Source organism: Bos javanicus, chromosome 12 (assembly GCF_032452875.1).
Source record: "Bos javanicus breed banteng chromosome 12, ARS-OSU_banteng_1.0, whole genome shotgun sequence".
NCBI lineage: Eukaryota > Metazoa > Chordata > Mammalia > Artiodactyla > Bovidae > Bos > Bos javanicus.
This window is the reverse complement of record NC_083879.1, coordinates 1890368-1911084: the sequence shown is the minus strand read 5'-3', so window position 1 is coordinate 1911084 and position 20717 is coordinate 1890368. Positions and strand designations below refer to the sequence as shown.

The 20717-nt window shown below is 35.7% G+C and overlaps 1 protein-coding gene across 2 annotated transcripts in view; it reads left to right on the top strand.

Moving 5' to 3' along the window:
- TDRD3 (tudor domain containing 3) overlaps positions 1–20717 on the top strand; it is a 220924-nt gene that overhangs the window by 56535 nt on the left and 143672 nt on the right. The window contains exons 2-3 of one of the 2 annotated variants that reach the window (XM_061434427.1): positions 9064–9148; positions 13873–13938. In XM_061434427.1, coding sequence (XP_061290411.1) covers positions 9064–9148; positions 13873–13938 — 151 coding nt within the window. The remainder of the gene's footprint in view (positions 1–9063; positions 9149–13872; positions 13939–20717) is intronic. The other variant, XM_061434428.1, reaches the window with a different exon arrangement.

Below are 20717 nucleotides of genomic sequence, written 5' to 3'. Positions count from 1 at the left end.
TGTGCTTAAAGATTTAGTCATGGAATCCCATAAAGTCATTGAACTTAATGCTAATGTATCAAGTTATATATTATGATTGGTGACTCCCCCACCCCACTCCCTTAATGTATTTATAAATTGTATTAAGTGTATTGATTTAGTCTACGCTGGGTTATTTGAAACAAATTGTGCGCAAATTTTTATTAAGTTAACTAATCGGGGTCACAAAGAGTTGGACAACTTGGTGACTGAAAAAACGAACAAATCTTATTACTCAGTGTGGTGTGGTTCATAAATAGATGTTCATAAGCTATTTTCCTATGCCATAGAGAAGGGAAACTAATTTATTATTTCAGTGTTTTTGACTATATACAGTAAAAGCCTATAAGAATAATAGCAAAACCAAAAATTTTCAGGAGACATGTTTTATTCCACTTACACTGTAGGCCTAGAAACAGGATAAGCAGAGTGAATACAGAGGCCTTTATTCGGGTAGTTTTTATAAAAAATATAAAAAATATTTTTTAGTGTTCTAGGAGTTTACAGTAGATTGGCCAAGTCTATATTTGCTAAAATGAAAGATAGCCTTTAATGTAAGTGATTTAAAAAATTACCTGTTATGTTTTATTCTTTTCTAACTCCATATTAGCTTGAATAATTGGGAGTTACTCAAGCTAATATAGAGACAGAATGGGAATATATTAGAGATCAATAGAATGGGAAAGATTAGAGATCACTTCAAGGAAGTTAGAGATACCAGGGAAACATTTCATGCAAAGATGAGTACAATAAAGGACAGAAATGGTATGGACCCAACAGAAGCAGGAGATATTAAGAAGAGGTGGTAAGAATACACAGAAGAACTATACCAAAAAGATATTCATGACCCAGATAACCACGATGGTGTGATCACTCACCTAGAGCCAGACATCTAGGAGTATGAAGTCAAGTGGGCCTTATTTAGGAAGCATCACTATGAACAAAGCCAATGGAGGTAATGGAATTCCAGCAGAGCTATTTCAAATCCTAAAAGATGATGCTGTGAAAGTGCTACACTCAATATGCCAGCAAATTTGAAAAACTCAGCAATGGTCACAGGACTGGAAAAGGTCAGTTTTCATTCCAGTCTCAAAGAAAGGCAATGGCAATGACAAAGAATGTTCACTCACCGTATAGTTGCACTGATTTTACACTTTAGCAAAGTAATACTCAAAATTCTCCAAGCTAGGCCTCAGCAGTAAGTGAACGAAGAACTGGAATCTTGGTGCCTCGGCAGAGGGACCAGAGATCAAATTGAAAACATTTGTTGGATCATAGGAAAAGCAAGAGAATTCCAGAAAAATATCTGCTTCATTGACAGATAAAGGCTTTGACTGTGTGGATCACCACAAACTGTGGAAAATTCTTAAGGCTCGAAATACCAGACTGCCTTACCTGCCTCCTGAGAAATCTGTTTGCAGGTCAAGAAGCAACAGTACAGCCAGACATAGAACAACAGAGTGGTTCAAAATTGGGAAAGGATTACATCAGGTGTGTATATTATCACCTTGCTAATTTAACTTATATGCAGAGTACATCATGCAGAATGCTAGATTGGAGAATGTAGAAGCTGCAATCAAGATTTCAAGGAGAAATATCAGTAACAGCATGTATGCAGATGACACCACCCTTACGGCAGAAAGCGAAGAGCAGCTAAAGAGCCTCTTGATGAAAGAGAAGAGTGGAAAAGCTCAACGTTCAAAAAATGAAGATCATAGCATCCGGTCCCATCATTTCATGGCAAATAGATGGGGAAGCAATGGAAACAGTGACAGACTTTATTTTCTTGAACTCCAAAATCATTGCAGACGGTGACTGTAGCCATGATAGATGTTTGCTCCTTGAAAGAAAAGCTATGACCAACCTAGACAGTATACTAAAAAGCTGAAACATTACTTTGCCAACAAAGGTCCATGTAGTCAAAGCTATGGTTTTTTTCAGTAGTCATATATGGATGTTAGAGCTGATTATAAAGGAAACTGACTGCTGAAAAATTGATGCTTTTGAACTGTCGTGTTGGAGAAGACTCTTGAGAGTCCCTTGGACTGCTAAAAGATCAAAGCAGTCAATCCTAAAGGAAATCGGTCCTGAATATTCATTGGAAGGACTGATGCTGAAGCTCTAATGCTTTGTCCAGTTGATGTGAAGACCTGACTCATTGGAAAAGACCCTGATGCTGGGAAAGATTGAAGGCAAAAGGAAAAGGGGACGATGGAGGATGAGATGGTTGGATGGCATCACCTACTTGATGGACATGAGTTTGAGTAAGCTCCAGGAATTGGTGATGGACAGGGAAGCCTGGCGTGCTGCAGTCCATGGGATAAAAAAGAGTTGGACATTACTGAGTGACTGAACTGAATTGATGTGGACTGGTAGTCTCAATGTGATAGCAAGTAGTCATGTATAGATGTATAGATCAGAGACTCCCCAAACCACATGTGGCTATGTAATTTGGGTTTTATTCAGAAACAGTTAATACTGTTCTGCATTATTCATTGTGCAGATGTGTCCTTTATTTTTGATTGAGTCCCTATCCATTTGGGAATCCATTTGGGAATAATATTTTCATTCTTGATTTTTTTCATCGCTATTTTAAAGAATTTTCATGCATCATCAGCCTAGTTTGTATTTATGTGCAATAATATATTCTCTCCTGAATTATCTTACAAATTCAATTCTCAGTTCAGACTTGAATGGGCATTCATTGCTTGGAATGGTAAAGGTAGGTAGAGGGGAAGAAAACTTCAGTGCACTTTTTAAATTATTTTGACCAATTAGACCATTTTTCCCCTAAGAAATATATGGAAATAATGAGGTAAAGATGAGTTCTTATATGTGCAGTTTGTGAAATATTTAGGCCAAAGTAAATGATTTGATGACAGCTCTAGTAAGAATATTGTTTCAATGCATAATTATGTTTATTGCTCTCCAAGAGTCATACAAAGTGACCTAAAATACACAATTATTTTCCTCTTTTGCTTGAAAAGTGTGTCAGCCATGGGTAATGTATCATTTGAGAGATACCTATAGCACAACCCTGCATGTCAGACAACTTGAAAGTGTATAGGAGCCAACAGGAAGATAACGGATATAAACTAATATGATTAGTACAAAGTATGTGTGTCACATGCAGACTGAAGCCTGTTTGGCTAGACACTGCTTTGCAAAAAACTAAAAGCTAAAAATGAGAATACTTGACAGTAGCTGCTTAACCTATCTTCATACAGATAGTCACTAGACCTGCCGCCTTTCATTCAGTTCAGGCGCTCAGTTGCGTCTGACTCTGCGACCCCATGGACTGTAGCACGCCAGGCTTCCCTGTCCATCACCAACTCCTGGAGCTTACTCAGACTCATGTCCATGGAGTCGGTGATGCCATCCAAGCATCTCAACCTCGGTCATCCCCTTCTCTTCCCGCCGTCAGTCTTTCCCAGCATCAGGGTCTTTTCCAATGAGTCAGTTTTTTGCATCAGCTGGACAAAATATTGGAATTTCAGCTTCAGCATCAGTCCTTCCAATGAATATTCAGGACCAATTTCCTTTAGGATGGACTGGTTGGATCTCCTTGCAGGCCAAGGGACTCTCAAGAGTCTTCTCCAACACCACAGTTCAAAAGCATCAATTCATATATGAATGCTGGAAAAACAATAGCTTTGACTAGATGGACCTTTGTTGGCAATATAATGTTTCTGCTTTTCAGTATGCTGTCTAGGTTGGTTATGCTTTTTCTTCCAAGGAGCAAAGCATCTTTTAATTTCATGGCTGCAGTCACCATTTGCAGTGATTTTGGAGCCCCCAAAAGAAAGTCTCTCACTGTTTCCACTGTTTCCCCATGTATTTTTCATGAATTGATGGGACCAGATGCCATGATTTTAGTTTTCTGAATGTTGCGTTTTAAGCCAACTTTTTGACTCTTCTCTCTCACCTTCATCAAGAGGCTCTTTAGTTCTTTGCTTTCTGCCATAAGGGTGGTGTCATCTGCATATCTGAGGTTATTGATATTTCTCCTGGTAATCTTGATTCCAGCTTGTGCTTCATTCAGCCTAGTGTGTCTTATGATGTACTCTGCATTATAAGTTAAATAAGCAGGGTGACAATATACAACCTTGATGTACTCCTTTTCTTATTTGGAACCAGTCTGTTGCTCCATGTCCAGTTCTAACTGTTGCTTCCTGACCTGCATACATTTTCCAAGAGGTAGGTCAGGTGGTCTGGTATCCCCATCTCTTCAAGAATTTTCCACAGTTTGTTGTGATCCACACAGTCAAAGGCTTTGGCATAGTCAATAAAGCAGAAATACGTGTTTTTCTGGAACTGTCTTGCTTTTTCGATGATCCAACGTATGTTAGCAACTTGATCTGGTTCCTCTGCCTTTTCTGAATCCAGCTTGAACATCTGGGAGTTCATGGTTCATGTACTATTGAAGCCTGGCTTGGAGAAATTTGAGCATTACTTTGCTAGCGTGTGAGAGGAGTGCAGTTGTGCGCTAATTTGAGTTTGAGCATTCTTTGGCATTGCCTTTTTTTGGGATTGGAATGAAAACCGTCTTCATACAGATAGTCACTGGAGCTACCCCCTTTAGATGGACATACACTGTTCAGTTTGTGGCTGCTCTCCTCATTACATGTACATCATAGTCAGCGGTTAAGTTAAACTCAAGGGTTTTACCTACTTTCATAGGAATGAATCAAAGGAAAATTGGTGCTCTTTTCCCTTGCGGTTTGTAATCCACTTACTGGTAATGGTGGCCCACTATCTGGATCTAATAAGTAATAGTAAACAATAGTATTTGTTCTTATCACACTTCCCTGTCAGTTGAGATTCTTGAATTGTAGTTTGGGCATGTCTGTTTTATATGTCCAAGTAACTTAGAACATGAGGTGAAGATAGTTTTAGTAGTGAGACCATTCTTATTTAAATATATATTCAGTACTTGTAATAGGAAACAACCTCTCCCCCAAATTGGTGGATAATAATTAGTTTTAAAACTTTTACTTCTGAAGTAACAAGAGTTGCTCAGGATTACAAATTAAATGACTCTGAGAAAGACAGGATTTTAACATCTATTTATGAAACAAGAAGCACTTTCCAAAATCTTTTTTTAAAAAATTTGAGTGTTTATTAAGCTGTGATTTAAAATGGAGTTATTTGGAGGTGAAATTAAGGAGAAATCTTAGAATATTTTGTAGTATGCAGAAATTTAGCCCTTTCCTGCCTTGCTTGTCAATAAAATTTTATTTCGATGTGTTTTTAGCTCAGAATAGTAATGAGTGGTTTTGCACTAAAATCTCTACCAGAGGAGAAGAAAAAGTTGTGCCTCTGGGCTGTTTTAGTAAACAGGAGCTCTCCAGGGTTTGTTTCCTCTTTAAGGTTTTGCCCTTGGGTGTAAGTGTGCAGAGATCGCCTGTGGAAACTGATGATGATTCTCTCCCGTTACGGTCCACGTACAGATGTGCACAGGGATCAGGTCTGGCATGCCTGTTCTGATTTGCAGTGCTTTTCCCCCAGTGACCACATTAAGGCTGGTGGGTTTTGTGTTGTTTTCTTCTTCTTTCAGTTACTGTGGTATTGTGGTGAATCTTAAATCTGATTTGGGCATTACACTTTGCTTTTATCACTTGTTTTATTCACTGATGATACTGGCATCTTTAAATGTTTACAAAAACAAAAGATTAATTTGCAAATCTCAAGTTATGTGAAAATGGTCCATTATTGACAGAAGGATCACCAAGATGTTACTAGGGAGACCTGTGAATGGGGTCTCCTGTTTCTTGATAATTACAGAGTAAAGGTGTAAGGCTCAAGTCCTCTTATTTTTAAAAAATATTAAGGGTGAGGAAGGAAGACTTGTAAAACTTGGAAATTGAGACTGAGCTGTATTTTATAATTTATATTCAGGAAGCCTACAGGCTTCCCTTTTTATATTTTACGGGATAGGTATTTTTTTCATTGTTGTAACAATTTTTTAATTGTTAGTTAATATTAGTTTCCTGATTTTTTACCATGGAAACTAGAACTATTCTTGTTTAATAAATCAATACTTTGGAGGCACTGATTTAATTTGCCTAATTGTGCTTTTTTGTGTGTGTTGATAAAGTGCCTAGTTGATTATGAAGTTGGTATGTATAGATGTTGGCTTTTGTTTATGAGAACAGAATTACATTTCTGATATTAGCATTATTTGGTGATGGACATGGAGGCCTGGCGTGCTGCGATTCATGGGGTCACAAGGAGTCGGACACAACTGAGCGACTGAACTGAACTGAACTGAAAAGCAGTGTGATTCCCCTGGAGGAGGAAATGGCAAACTACTCCAGTATTCTCTGGAACATCGCATGGACAGAGGAGCCTGGTGGACTACAGTCCATGGGGGTCACAAAGAGTCAGATAAGGCCTGGCATGCTCACACAATGAAAAGACTGCTACACTGAGAATCAGGACGCATTTTTAACTTTACCTTACTTAGAAGTTAGAAGTGTTGGTCACTCAGTTGTGTCTGACTCTTTGCGACCCCATGGACTGTATAGCCCGCCAGGCTCCTCTTTCCGTGGGGTTCTCCAGGCATGAATACTGAAGTGGGTTGTGATGCCCTTTTCCAGGGGATCTTCCTGACCCAAGGATCAAACCCAGGTCTCTGACTTTGCCGGCAGATTCTTTACCATCTGAGACATCAGGGTATTTTAGAGCAAAGTTTAGGTTAATATCTTTGAAAAAAGAGGCATTTTTTTCTTCACCTGTAAAGCTAAAGAGTTAAACTTTGAAAACTTTTTAAGATTATTTCCAGTTTTATCTGACATCCTGTAAGCTTTTAATTCTAAAGAGTTGCCTTTCTAGAAGATGAAGTATTTTATTAGTCATTGTATATTATTTCCGCACTGTAGGAATTTTGAAAGCTGTGTTTCTGTAACTACTCAGTCAGCATTTAATATAGGACCCATATCCCTCTATATACTTTTGCTTTCTAAAATTGATCTCAGCCTATACTGACCTCTCATCTCTTCCCCATTTTCCAATCAGAATGTCCCAGAATGTGTTTTACACTTTTTTACTTCATGGAGATGCCCTTTCTGTGCATTCTTTTCCATTCCCTAGCCACTTTGAGCTCCTATAACATTTTGTTTATAGTTATTTTGGCCTTGTATGGTAGCTATTTATGTGTTATGTTATGCTTTATATGAGACTGTAAATGCTTTAAAGGAAGATATTTATTTTTCATCATCTTATTACTGATTCACACACATAGTTCTTTTCATACAAATCACGTGTTAATTAATATTTGTAGAACTAAATTTGTAAGATGGTTAGTGCCAGATACAGTCAGTGGCTGTGAATGGTGAAAAATCATCAGGGTAATAAGGAAGTGAACTTACTCATTCTGAATTAAAGCAGTGTTTCCACCATCTATGCTGCCAGCAAACATTTGTATTCCATGGTCACTCATGTACAATTTATTCCAGCCTCCTAACCATTTATTCTTAGTGACACATCTAAATACTTAATGCTTTTTTCTCTCTCTCTGTAACCCACTTGACTCCTGGCCTTCATTCATCATTGTAGTTTAGCACTGCCTTAGCAATGGCACCCCACTCCAGTACTCTTGCCTGGAAAATCCCATGGACGGAGGAGCCTGGTAGGCTGCAGTCCATGGGGTCTCTAAGAGTCAGACACGACTGAGCGACTTCACTTTCACCTTTCACTTTCATGCACTGGAGAAGGAAATGGCAACCCACTCCGGTGTTCTTGCCTGGAGAATCCCAGGGACGGGGGAGCCTGGTGGGCTGCCGTCTATGGGGTCGCACAGAGTTGGACACGACTGAAGCCACTTAGCAGCAGTAGCAGCAGCAGCAAGCTTTTAATAGTATCTAATTTTTTTAAACACATTCTTGCTTTGATTTTTATATACTTCCCTTTCTTTTACCTCCTTGATCTTATTCATAGGCTTATCAGCTTTAATTTTCTATTGCTTTTTGTACTCTATTTTTATTTCTTTTTGCTTGCTCTTTTACTTTTGAGAAATTCATCCTTTATTTCTTAAAGGCAAATGCTCTTTGATTACTGTCTTCAGGTAAAGGTGTCTTAGAATCAGACTAAGGTTGGGAGTTGATGGTGGAATTGCTGACCATCAACTCTGGAAGAGCCAAAGTTAGCTCTGTTAGACTAGTACTCCTGTATCTTTTCAGTGGGAGACTATCTGTGGTGGCAGTGCCAGCACCAGAGTATGTAATACTGATTACAAAAGGTGCCAAATTTTAATGGGCATTTTTACAGGTGGACTTTTGTGGGGGGGTGATACGTGAATTGTAGAGTTATCAAAGAACTTCAAAATGGTTGTGTTGGGCGTGGGTGAATTGGTAGAGATGATTCCCTCCCAGCCTTTGGATTAAATAATTTTTCACCCTTCAGTTAATTATTGCTACAGATGAATGGTTGGTTTGGATTGAATAAAAGAACAAAGGGCAATAAGACAATGAGTAAAAAACTGAAAAGAGACAGGAAAAGTAAAAGATATAAGGTAAAAAGTTGCCTAACTTTGTGCCACTTGAAATCAATAGTGTTTATTGAAGATTCTTAGGAACATTATGTTAGACAAAGGGGAGTTGAAAAGATAATGTGAGAAAGTATCTGAGAGGAAAGTTTTGTTGGATTAAATTTAAAACTATGCTGTTTTTAGTTCTATTTTTATTGCACATGTCAATCTCTTAAGAGTTTACTCTAACTTAATATTTAAGTTGGATATTGTATTTGTGTAACAGGGAAGAGGAGCTTATTGATTCCTTAAGAAGCATATTGATGTTTAAATAGCTTTTCTTAGAAAGCATTTGGATACTTTTATTAACATAATATCCCTTTAAAGACATAAAAGGAAAAGTATGCGTTCTCCATCCTGTTCTATCAGAGATGGTAAACAGGGAGTATCCAGGGCTCTCTGGTATTTGCAGTAGAAACATTTAATAGTAGAGAACAAAACTACTTGTAGACTTAAGAAAGTAATTTTGGTTAACTTTGATTTTAGAAAATATTAAGCCATTTATTTTATTTTAACAGGTATCTTTCAGATGAAGGCATTGAAGCTTGTACAAGTTCTCCTGACAAAGTCAATGTAAATGACATCATCCTGATTGCTCTCAATGTAGGTTTTATTTATTAACTTATAAACATTTAGAATCTGGAAGCTATGTTTATGAAAAATATCTCATAGAATAAACTGGCTCTTATAAAGTGGAGAACGTCTTTCATTTTTATTGTCCATTTCAAGTTGCAGTGATGTTTGTTGCATTTGGTAATCTTATATAAGCCAATTATTAGAAATATATATTTCCTTAATGTCTATTATACGAAATCAGTGAAAATGGGAAAAGTGCAATTAAAACTTTTTCACCTTATGATCAGTTATAGAATTTCATTACATTTATAGTAGCTATGTAATAGCAGTAAAAACTGATCATATTCATAGAAACAAATTGATATTGAATTTACATACAAACTAGCTAGGTTACAGCTTCTTGACAGTTGTATTTTTTATTTTGAAGTAACTTTTCCTGTTGATCAAAGTAGTATATACTGTACAGTATGACTACTGCAGAAAATACAGAAAAATAAGAAAGCCCAATAATTACTGTTAATGTTTTGATACATTTTTCTTCCCTAGCTCTCTCCCTTTACCAATCTGTTTAGCAGTGTCTTTTTTATAATTGAGATTGACTTTTAGATTTTTTTTGAAGAGTTATAAAAATTGTTTGAAGTACAGATGTGATTAAATGAATATTCTTTTTTCAATCTTGTGGTTACCCTAGTGGGAATTTTTTTCTTACCGCCTTTACAATTACAGTCTATTAAACAATGAAATTTATATGCTATGTTATATAATCAATGAAATTCAGAAGAGAATTACTGTCTGACAAATCCATTATGTCACTGCAAAGTAGGTTTAGCATAAAGCAGAAAGGGTGGCAACTGATAAGAACATATGAAATATAAATTAATATATAACTATAACTTTTTCTTTTCCAATTACTGAAAATTTTATTTATGTAATTAAATGTGAATTTAAACATAGAATTTATATATTGAAATTTATCATTTTTTTAGCAGCTTGCAGTTTTATTCAGTAAGACAAACAGTTTTTTTAGAAATTATGTGTGTTACCCATGACTACAGATGGGGATATTTATTAGACATTTTATCTTTCCTTGACTTGCACCCAAATTAGTGAATTTTATTTTCAGAAAATGTTACAAAGAATCCCAGTTTATTTCTTTGTTCACTAAAAGCAAAAGACCTAAATAGGAAAAAGGCTTTGTGACAGTCTTCTCTTCTTATTGATATTTATATATGTAGGTAAATAGCATTGAGCTATCTAAAAATTGGGTAAGAAACTAAATAAAATAAGTCAACACAAAGTATTTGACCTGGTATACATAAGAGGTACATGATGATTATTAGTGAATTAACTTGTCTTTATAATTTTCTTTAAAATATATAAATACTCCAGTCCAAAGCTATCATGCTGTGTAATAGAATTAAAGAAATACTTTTAATAAGGATGAAGTCTATACCAGACAAGTAGTCTAATTTTCAAGTTCTTAAACTTTGAAGTAAAATCAGTCACATACAGTATTTCTGTTGAAATTTTTTAACTTTTGAGTGATTGCAGGATGTTAATCCCTAATTGAGAAAGACTTGCATTATTGATTTTTATATATAACTTACTACATATTGGGAGAATAATCCATGCACAAGCTTTCTTACCTTCTCTTCCTCCTATGGGGAACACACTAAATTTGTTCTTTTATCTAGCAGTGAACAAAGCAATAGTATGTATGTAGAGTGTTTCCTGCCCAGGAAAGTCCATTAGGCTTTTATTGGGCTGTTCAAAAATGTACTCTCTGCCTAGAATGCAACAAAATTCTAGACATCTCCCCTTGAAAGCAGGTGTTCACCATATCACATTGTTAATACAAATAATTTAGGCCGTGGGCCACATTTTCAGTTAGGGAATGGTTCTGGTACCAAGTTCCCAGATGCCAGCTTAGGGCCAACTTTGTAAGTGGGCCCTTCTAAAGGTAGCAGCCTTAGAGGTGCTATGTAACTCTTTTTAGCATGGATTAGTATGTTGAAAGGTGGGAGGTTTCTTAATTTTTACTCTGTAGAATGAGGAGTAAGGATTTTAAGAATAATATAGAAATTCAGCATGAAGTTTTGAATTCCTGCATTATTCAGAGCAAAATTAAGTGATAGTCTAGTCTTAAATTAGTAAATAATGTGTAATAGTAAAAATTTTAAAAGATTATTTTAAAATTTCTTTTAATATTCTGTATAGTATAAAATGCTTTGCCAAATAGATACTCTGCTGAACTTATTTGAAGAAATAAGTCAGGAATGTTGTTTGTGTGTGCACACATGCATCTTATAGGTTAAATATTTCTCTTGAATAATTAGTTATTCACTATAAATGCATTTTTGGACTCAGCTATTCTAGTGATCCTGATATAATGGCATCTGAATCATAGAATTAACTTTGATTTTAGGATGTTTAAATATTTGGTAGGTCATTTTCATCTTGCTAAAAGAACAATGAAATAATCTTCCTTATATGTGTGTATGATACTTTAAAAGTTCTGTGAACTTTGACTACATTGTTTCTTTCAGCATGACAACAACTTTGGAAGATAGAATTGTTAATATATTTTTGATCTTATGGAGGAATAAATTATCTGGATTTAGAGAATTTCTGACATGTCATATTAGTTATAATATACAGTAAATTGAAGTTTAGAATTTTAGTCTAGTGCTTATTTCTATAATACTTTATATAAATGCCTCATTTTATTTTACATTTTATAACTAGTGATAAAATCAGAAATGAAGGACCATGATGTATCATGAAATTTGTATATATTCTGTTTCTTATATGTGTTTAAATATTTCAGCTTTTCTGTGACTTTCAAAATAGTGATTTTTTATGAACTTAGTTGTATTATTTACTTGTTACATGCATTCAGATAATAACAGTATGCGTGTTTTATATTCAGTAAACATTATAGCTAACACTTATTAAATGCTTATTCTTTGTAAGTCATTGTGCTTAGTGCTTCACATGTATTATTTAATCTTCAAAACAGTGAAATGCCAGGATAAGAATTTTTTCCCCATATATTGCTTAGTATTTTCAAAGTAAAAATGCATGCAACTTGAGGTTTGGTTTATAGTTCTTTCACTCTGTTATTGGAGACTATACAAAGGATAAATCTGAAACATTGTTAAATATTTGGATATGGGGCTTAGTTTGCCTGGCAGTTCCATTCAGTGAATTGTACTTTAGGAATGATCCTTGCATTACATTGAGAAATAAAAGTCATGGTAGTAAAAAGACTGGAAAGGATCTGTGAGGGTTGTATAATATGTATTCTTTTTTCTTAAGCTGACTGTATGTGGATATTTCAAGTGAAATTATATTATTGTAGGTATTCAAAGGCAATGGCACCCCACTCCAGTACTCTTGCCTGGAAAATCCCATGGACGGAGGAGCCTGGTAGGCTCCAGCCCATGGGGTCGCTAAGAGTTGGGCACGACTCAGCGACTTCGCTTTCACTTTTCACTTCTATGCATTGGAGAAGGAAATGGCAACCCACTCCAGTATTCTTGCCTGGAGAATCCCAGGGACAGAGGAGCCTAGTGGGCTGCCGTTTATGGGGTCGCACAGAGTCAGACACGACTGAAGCGACTTAGCAGCAGCAGCAGCAGCAGGTGTTCAAAGAAGACTATCCTATTTCTCTATGTGTTATCCTTTTATAAATAATACAGTAATTGTAATCATCTATTGATAGTATTTTTGCCTTAAGTCTAACATAAATTTCTCCCTTAAAATTTTTGTGATTAAATGCATTCTGAGTCTCTTTTCTCTTGCTCTTGAGACAATGAAGAGCTCTGTTTACTGTTATTTAAGGAATTAAAAAAAAGTACAAATTTAGTTATTGAACTAACCTTACTGTCTCAAGCATCAAGATAATTTCTTAGCTTAAATAATTAGGCCTTTTTCATGAGTAGTATTTAGTTTTCTTCTGAATAAATTTCTTACTATTCCTTTAGTTTTCACTTCTTAAGACTGAATCCTTAAAAATTTTATGTAGACTGTGTGTGTAGTTGAAGTTTTGTTTTTGCATCAGAAATGCTATAGCTTTGTTTATCTTAGTCCTTTTTATGTTTTGCTTTGGTTTGTTGAGTAATAGGTGCATCTGGATTTTCGTGTAGTCAGTCTTTTGTTCACCAGCTTCTATTTCTGAAATTTGTTTAATAAGCAAATGAAATGTTTTTACTACAGTACAGTCTTACTGTGACTTCCTGCTTTTGTAGTAAAGAATATTCTCTGGGATATTTGTATGTTATGTAGCTTTATGTTAGGAGTATCACAGCCTATAGAGTACTGTACTTTCATGTCTCTGCATATCAAAGTTATATAGAATTTAGTTGTCGAAAATATACTCTCTTTGTTCAAAGTAGTCATTTGGTTTTGGATTGTGACATTAATTTCTTACTAAGTCTATATAGTTTACATAAAATCAAGTTTTAGATTTTAATAAAAGGGTACCCAGAGAAATACTACCAGATGTAAGTAAGGCCTTATATATTACTGTTTAATTTACTGGTGTACTTTAAACAGTGTATATATGGGACTGAAAATGGTTGATTTTTACATATATAGATCTCATAATCAGTTGAAATACAAGCTACATTTAACATATAGTTAAATTCTGTTACTCAGACCTTAACTAATTTTATCTTTGTTTGTGAGTGAGATTAGATTTAGAGTCATTTTTCTCTAATTTTATTTTAATAATAATATTTTTATTTTAGACAGACTTGAGAACAATTGGCAAGAAATTCCTCCCCAGTGACATCAATGGTGGAAAGGTAGAAAAGGTAAAGAAAAATGTTAACTTCCTAAATTATGTTAAGTACAATAAATATGAACATCTACTAAATTATTGGAATTATTTTTTGTCAAGGAAGACTACAACTTCAAAATATTTTGGAGGGAACAAGTCACACAGTTATCATTTTAGTGACTTCCTATACATATGGAAAATTATTAAAACGAACTTTTAAACTTTTGGTGACTTTTCAACATTAAAAAAATACTCTTGTCTTAGGAATTATAACTGTGACACACTTATTTACGTGTGAGACTTACCAGATATTGGAATTCAGAGGACCTTTTTGTATCTTTTTATTTTAGTATCTGTTACCATATTTATTTAATGAACTTATTGATATAGGAGTATAAGATTGTGAAAGAATGTTAGGAACAGTTTGGCAAAGCTGTGCATTTGGTTACTGCTATCATTTTTCATAACTTATGTATTTATGTTATGAATTTTTTCAGTGATTTTTTGAAATACAAGGATACAATTTTTGGATTTTAGATGCCAACTAGTCAGTCTTTTGAAGAAGGCAGTGGCACCCCACTCCAGTACTCCTGCCTGGAAGATCCCATGGACGGCAGAGCCTGGTAGGCTGCAGTCCATGGGGTCGCTAAGCGTGGGACACGCCTGAGTGACTTCCCTTTCACTTTTCACTTTCACGCATTGGAGAAGGAAATGACAACCCATTCCAGTGTTCTTGCCTGGGGAATCCCAGGGACAGGGGAGCCTGGTGGGCTTCTGTCTATGGGGTCGCACAGAGTCGGACATGACTGAAGCGACTTAGCAGCAGCAGCAGCAGTTAGTTTTTTACTTCTTATTCATTTATATTCAATTTCTTCTTTTTATTTGAAAATAATGCAAACTGTGTCAATCAAAAATTTTATATATGCTGTTGCTCACTTTTTGAATTATTAATGAACATCTTTATAATTTGAAATACTTTGAATGTGTATGTTTTGAGTTTGAGTAAGTATTCTTATCATTTTAATACTCACGTATTTAAGATAGTTGCTATACCTTAGATGTTTTAAATTTTAGATAATTTCAAAAGGTCTATAATGTATCAACATTTTTCACATTTTCTAAATGTTGGTCCTCATATGTGATAGGTGGTAATCATTTAGCTGGAAAGAGAACAAGAGTTTATAATCTGCCCTAGCTTTTGAAGCAGATACTCAAGAGAAGAGAGTTCTACAGACTCCTCAGCAATTCATTTTAATGTTTAACAATATTCTATGTAAGCGAATTTAATTGTATTTTAATCTAAATTTCTTATGTTGCAACTTAAGTCCGTAATATCTTCTTTATCTTCCCTCAGGGAAGTGGAGAACATCTGGTTACCTTCCTTTGTGAATAATTCTTCATATACTTGAATCTTGTAAATGTCACTGCTACAGGTTTCTTTTTGTTAAAACCATCTATCTTGGTTCCTCTGTTTATTCTGTCTCCGGCGTTCCATTCATCTTCATTGCTCTTCTCAGAGTCCTCTCCAGTTCCTTGCATTTCATTTTCTGGTTATGGTAGTAGTTCTGACCTCAGTGTGCATCAGAGTCATCCTGAGGCCTGCTACAACACAGAGTGCCAGCTTCCCACCTCGCCCACTGCCATGTTTCTGACTCCACTGAACTGGGAAAGAGCCTGAGAATTTGTACTTTGAACAGGTTTCTGTGGGATGTTGATTCAGCCAATCTGGGAAACATACTTAGAAAACCTCTAGGGTGTAGAACTCCAAATTAGGCAGCAGTCTTGGACAGGTCTGATGAATGCAACAGTTCCTCACAGAAGAAGTAACGAGTATCAAAGCAGTGCCTGCATATCCTTACACTAGTCTATTTAAGAAAACTAGCATTCTGGATTATTGATTTTCCATTTTTTCTTTTTCTGTCTTTAAGGACTCTCAGAACCTACCACTGTTAAAAGCTCACAGGGAAAGGTACTGCGAGAGTTTTCTCCGCTTTCTCCAACTTCTCAGAGCATTTTTGCTTCAGAAAATTTTATAAGTAGTCTCTTTAGAATTTCCTTTGAATATAGCTAACAGCAACAAGATATAACTTAGAATATTTGAATCTAGAATTTTCTATACCAAATTTTATCCTTTGAATTATTCTTAATGCTCATGTGGCTTTAGTTTATGAGTGGCTTTAGTAAAATGAGAAGATACAAAATAAGCCCTTTCACATGAAACAGAAATTGAGTGAGCCCTTTTCACATGAAACAAATCTCTGTTCCTCAGATTTGATTATATTTTCCCTTTCATTACCTGCTTCTGATACCAAATATAATTCTCTTCACAGTATTAGTGAAGATGTTTTGAAAATTAATTTTAATAGAAGTTTTAGAAGCCAACCCACTGGAGTTACTCATTTGTCTTTGGTTAAAATTTCATACATTATATAAAAATATATCTCCAATACTTTGGCCACCTGATGTGAAGAACTGGCTCATTAGAAAAGACCCTGATGCTGGGAAAGATTGAAGGCAGGAGGAGAAGGGGACAACAGAGGATGAGATGGTGGGATGGCATCACCAACTCAATGGACATGAGTGTGAGCAAGCTCCGGGAGTTGGTGATGGACAGGGAGGCCTCGCATGCTGCAGTCTGTGGGGGTCACAGAGTCGGACACAACTGAGCAACTGAACTGAACTGCTTTTAGGCAATAATAAATGTTTAAGTAATATATATTTTTGACATGAATTACTTGTGCTCTTTGTCTATAAAGTAAGACTAAAACAGTAAAAGTTACTTTATTTGTGCCTTTATCGGAATGCTTTATTACCCAGCACTTTAGCATGTTATTGGTGACAGAATCATTAAGACATGGCTCTAGACACTAAATTATGTATAACTGTTGCTTAAAATAAATTTTAAATAAAAAATTTAAAATAAAATTTAGTTTAATCTGTGAATAAGATAAGCAGAGTATTTGAATAAGTAATCTACCTGTTCCTTGATCATGTCAGATTTTGGTATTAAATAATAATATTTTCTAATTTTCTTTTAATAATAATAAAAAAAAGAATGAAAGAACTGGATTACCTAGTGATCTTCCAAATAAAACATGCTGGAAACTAATTGCAAAAACTAATTTAGAGAATTTAAAGTGTGAGATAGATTAGCTATCTCAGGAAGCAGAGACAGTTTTGATGAGCTTCAGATACAATGTGGAGAGGGAGAATAAAAAAATTCTGGTAACATACTGGATGGATACAGATTTTAGAATTTTTCAGCTGGACTTAAATCCTTATTCTTCCACTTATATTTTTGTGACTTCTGTAAAGTTATTTAATCTTGCCAGATTTTAATTTTCTCCTCATTCAAATGCTGTCTCCTTTATGACATTGAAGAATTAAATGAAAACCTGTGTGACTACATTGTAAATGTAGTGCAATGTGTATGACAAATATTGAGCATTATGAGACATTTAGGATGGTGTTTTTGTCCTGGACATCTAAGAATGCATGAATATTTATTACCTGACTTGGGTATCTTGTTACTGAGAGATCTCCAAGTGAAAGTGAAAGTCGCTCAGTTGTGTCCAGCTCTTTGTGACCCCATGGACTATACAGTCCATAGAATTCTCCAGGCCAGAATACTGGAGTGGGTAGTCTTTCCCTTCTCCAGGTATCTCCCAACCCAGGAATTAAACTGGGGTCTCCTGCATTGCAGGCTGATACTTTACCAACTGAGCTATCAGGGAAAAACGGAATCCTGTAAATGAGGTAATGTGAATAGATGCTTCATTATTGACTGTGTTTTGGCCCCAATCCCAATGCAGAACTTTATTGCTTGAGCTAAGTTGATCTTAGTACAATGGAATCAAAGTAGGTCAGAGTCCTTCTCTGACAATTTCCGCTAAGTTTCATGCCAGCCAGTGATATTACTACTTCTAAGAGAGACGAAGCCAAAGCAAAAAGAATTTGAGAGCATTTGCCCCAGCTTTAAGAAGCTAATACTTAATGAGCAAAAGAAGAGAGAAGGCTGTCTTTTTACAAGCTACTTCCATTAGTCAAGTGTGGGCGCTTTTAAAGGGCTGTAGTCCTGTGTCTTCCAACTCTCTTGGAAGCGTATTTATTAGGTCCAGGGCTCCATACAATGTACTAGAGATTCCTCAAGACAGAGGAGCAGTAATGCTTTTTAGAGGTAAATTAAAGGAATGTAGAGAAGAGTCTTCAAACTTCCTCTCCTGAGAAGTCAAAAGTAAATGCTTATGATGATGCTGTGTATTGTTATTATCATAATTAATAAGACTTAGATATGGCATTTTCAGCATTTGGAAAGGAGGCATGGAGAAGGCTATGGTTTGATAAGAGAGATGGCAGTAGTTAGGAGAAGACAGTTAATCCTGGAACACTGAATCGACATCTTTTTTGCTGTAAAGACAAACTGGGACCTTCAGAAGGGCATTGTTACCTAGAGTTTGAAACTGAAGTTTTAAATTCTATTAATTATCACTGATTATTTTGGGAGGAAGTAAGATGGCAAACTCTTGAGAGTCCCTTGGACTGCAAGGAGATCCAACCAGTCCATTCTGAAGGAGATCAGCCCTGGGATTTCTTTGGAAGGAATGATGCTGAAGCTGAGACTCCAGTACTTTGGCCGCCTCATGCGAAGAGTTGACTCATTGGAAAAGACTCTGATGCTGGGAGGGATTGGGGGCAGGAGGAGAAGGGGACGACAGAGGATGAGATGGCTGGATGGCATCACTGACTCGATGGACGTGAGTCTGAGTGAACTCTGGGAGTTAGTGATGGACAGGGAGGCCTGGCGTTCTGCGATTCATGGGGTCGCAAAGAGTCAGACATGACTGAGTGACTGAACTGAACTGAACTGAAGATGGCAAAAATTACAAGTTAACTTTGTTTTTAATTAATGTAATAGTTTTGTGCACATTTCTTTTCTCTTCCCTCCCATTCACTTTTTAATAGTATTTTGCAGTTCACATGTTTTCTCAATAAGGTTGCTCATAACTTTGATGCAAGGGTTTCAGACAAATTTAAAAAAGTGGTGAGAGTGAGAATATGATGACTTTTCTCCAGGCTTCTAAGCCTAAGCTAGATTTTCCTGTAGGCAGTTTGTGTTTAATTTTTAGGCCATAAAATTTTTTTAGCATGAAGCAATATGTGCCAGGAAAGCCATATGCTGCAATTTTTGAATTTTTCAGGGCAGGCTTTGTATTTCTAGATATGACAGGGCCGTAGAATATTTAGCTTCTCAGCTAAAAATCATGGAAAAAAGTCATGACAGAAAGGAAGTAAAACATATACTTACTGTAAAACTGTTTAACATTTTTTGTATTCTTTTTCAAGTTTGATATTTTGCTTGTAGTTATTTTCATAGCTTTGCCTTTGAACCAAGATGTAGAAGTTAATTATAAAATATAGGTTAATGTAAAAATGCTTTATTACCAATCCAGGTATGTGAGGACTTTTATGCATTATTGTGGAGCCCTAACAGGAAAGGCTTTTCAGATCTGTGGGGTTTTTTCCATCTAAGTTCTAGGACTGACAGTTTGTATGTGCCTTTCTAAAGACCTAATTTTGGGGATAAAATTGACCTTCTCAAAGCCGCAGCAACACCAACATCAACCACAAGATGGCTTCACTGGCTTAAAATTCAAACTGAATGCCCTCTTACTGACAGTATAGAACTTGGATGTTTTTAAAAAGAAAAATAATTGAAAAATGTTTTTAAGTTTTAATTTAAATAAATTGTATCATGTTTCATATGTTAATCTTTTATGTGCTAAATAATATGATTTACCAGTGTTTCTTTTAGTGAGTTATTAAAATTAAAAATGAATTTTTAATTTGAGAAGAAAATGATTACTGAAACTGATTTTACCATGCTTTATTTACAAGTGCTTATTGGTAGTTATTAGTAGGACTTCTGTGGAGTTTAAAAACAGTGCACAAAGCAATATGTATAGAATATATATTAGACTGATACTCTGATAATTGAAAAACAAACTGTTCATTTTGTTTTAATTCTCTCAGAGAACAAACAGCTATAGAGGTGAAGGATGGAAATAGGAAAATGACACACTGGCAGGAGTGTTACTTTTGACTGGAGTCTCACAATGTTTTTCTTGTAATTGGTTGGCTGCAATTACTTTGATTGAATAAGAGCAAATTATGTGCTGTGCTATTACTTTGATGTATAAATCGATGCTTTTTCAGGCGATCTCAAGGGAAAACCTATTCAAGGTTATGGTCTTTTTGTCAGTTACTAGAAGAAGGCGATGGCACTCCACTCCAGTACTCTTGCCTGGAAAATCCCATAGATGGAGGAGCCTGGTAGGCTGCAGTCCATGGGGTCGCGAAGAGTCGGACACGACTGAGCAACTTCACTTTGACTTTTCACTTTCATGCATTGGAGAAGGAAATGGCAACCCACTCTAGTGTTCTTGCCTGGAGAATCCCAGGGACGAGGGGGCCTTGTGGGCTGCCGTCAATGGGGTCGCACAGAGTCGGACACGACTAAAGTGACTTAGCAGCATCAGCAGCAACAGGCATTTAAAATGCCTTGTTTTTAAATTTTCTAAGGGGTAGAAACTTTTAGATCTTCTAGTATATACCATATTATGACTCAGAAAGTTTTTCTTTTATTATTATTTATTTATCTGTTTAAACTCTTGATGTATATGAATATCCCTTGAAAAATTTGAGATCAGGATTAGGGACTACCTTTCCAAAGCTATTTCTTTCAATTCCTTTTGCTTTTAACCTGTTTCCTTCTTGACCTTTTTTGGTACAAGCCCCTAACTTACCTAGGAGAAC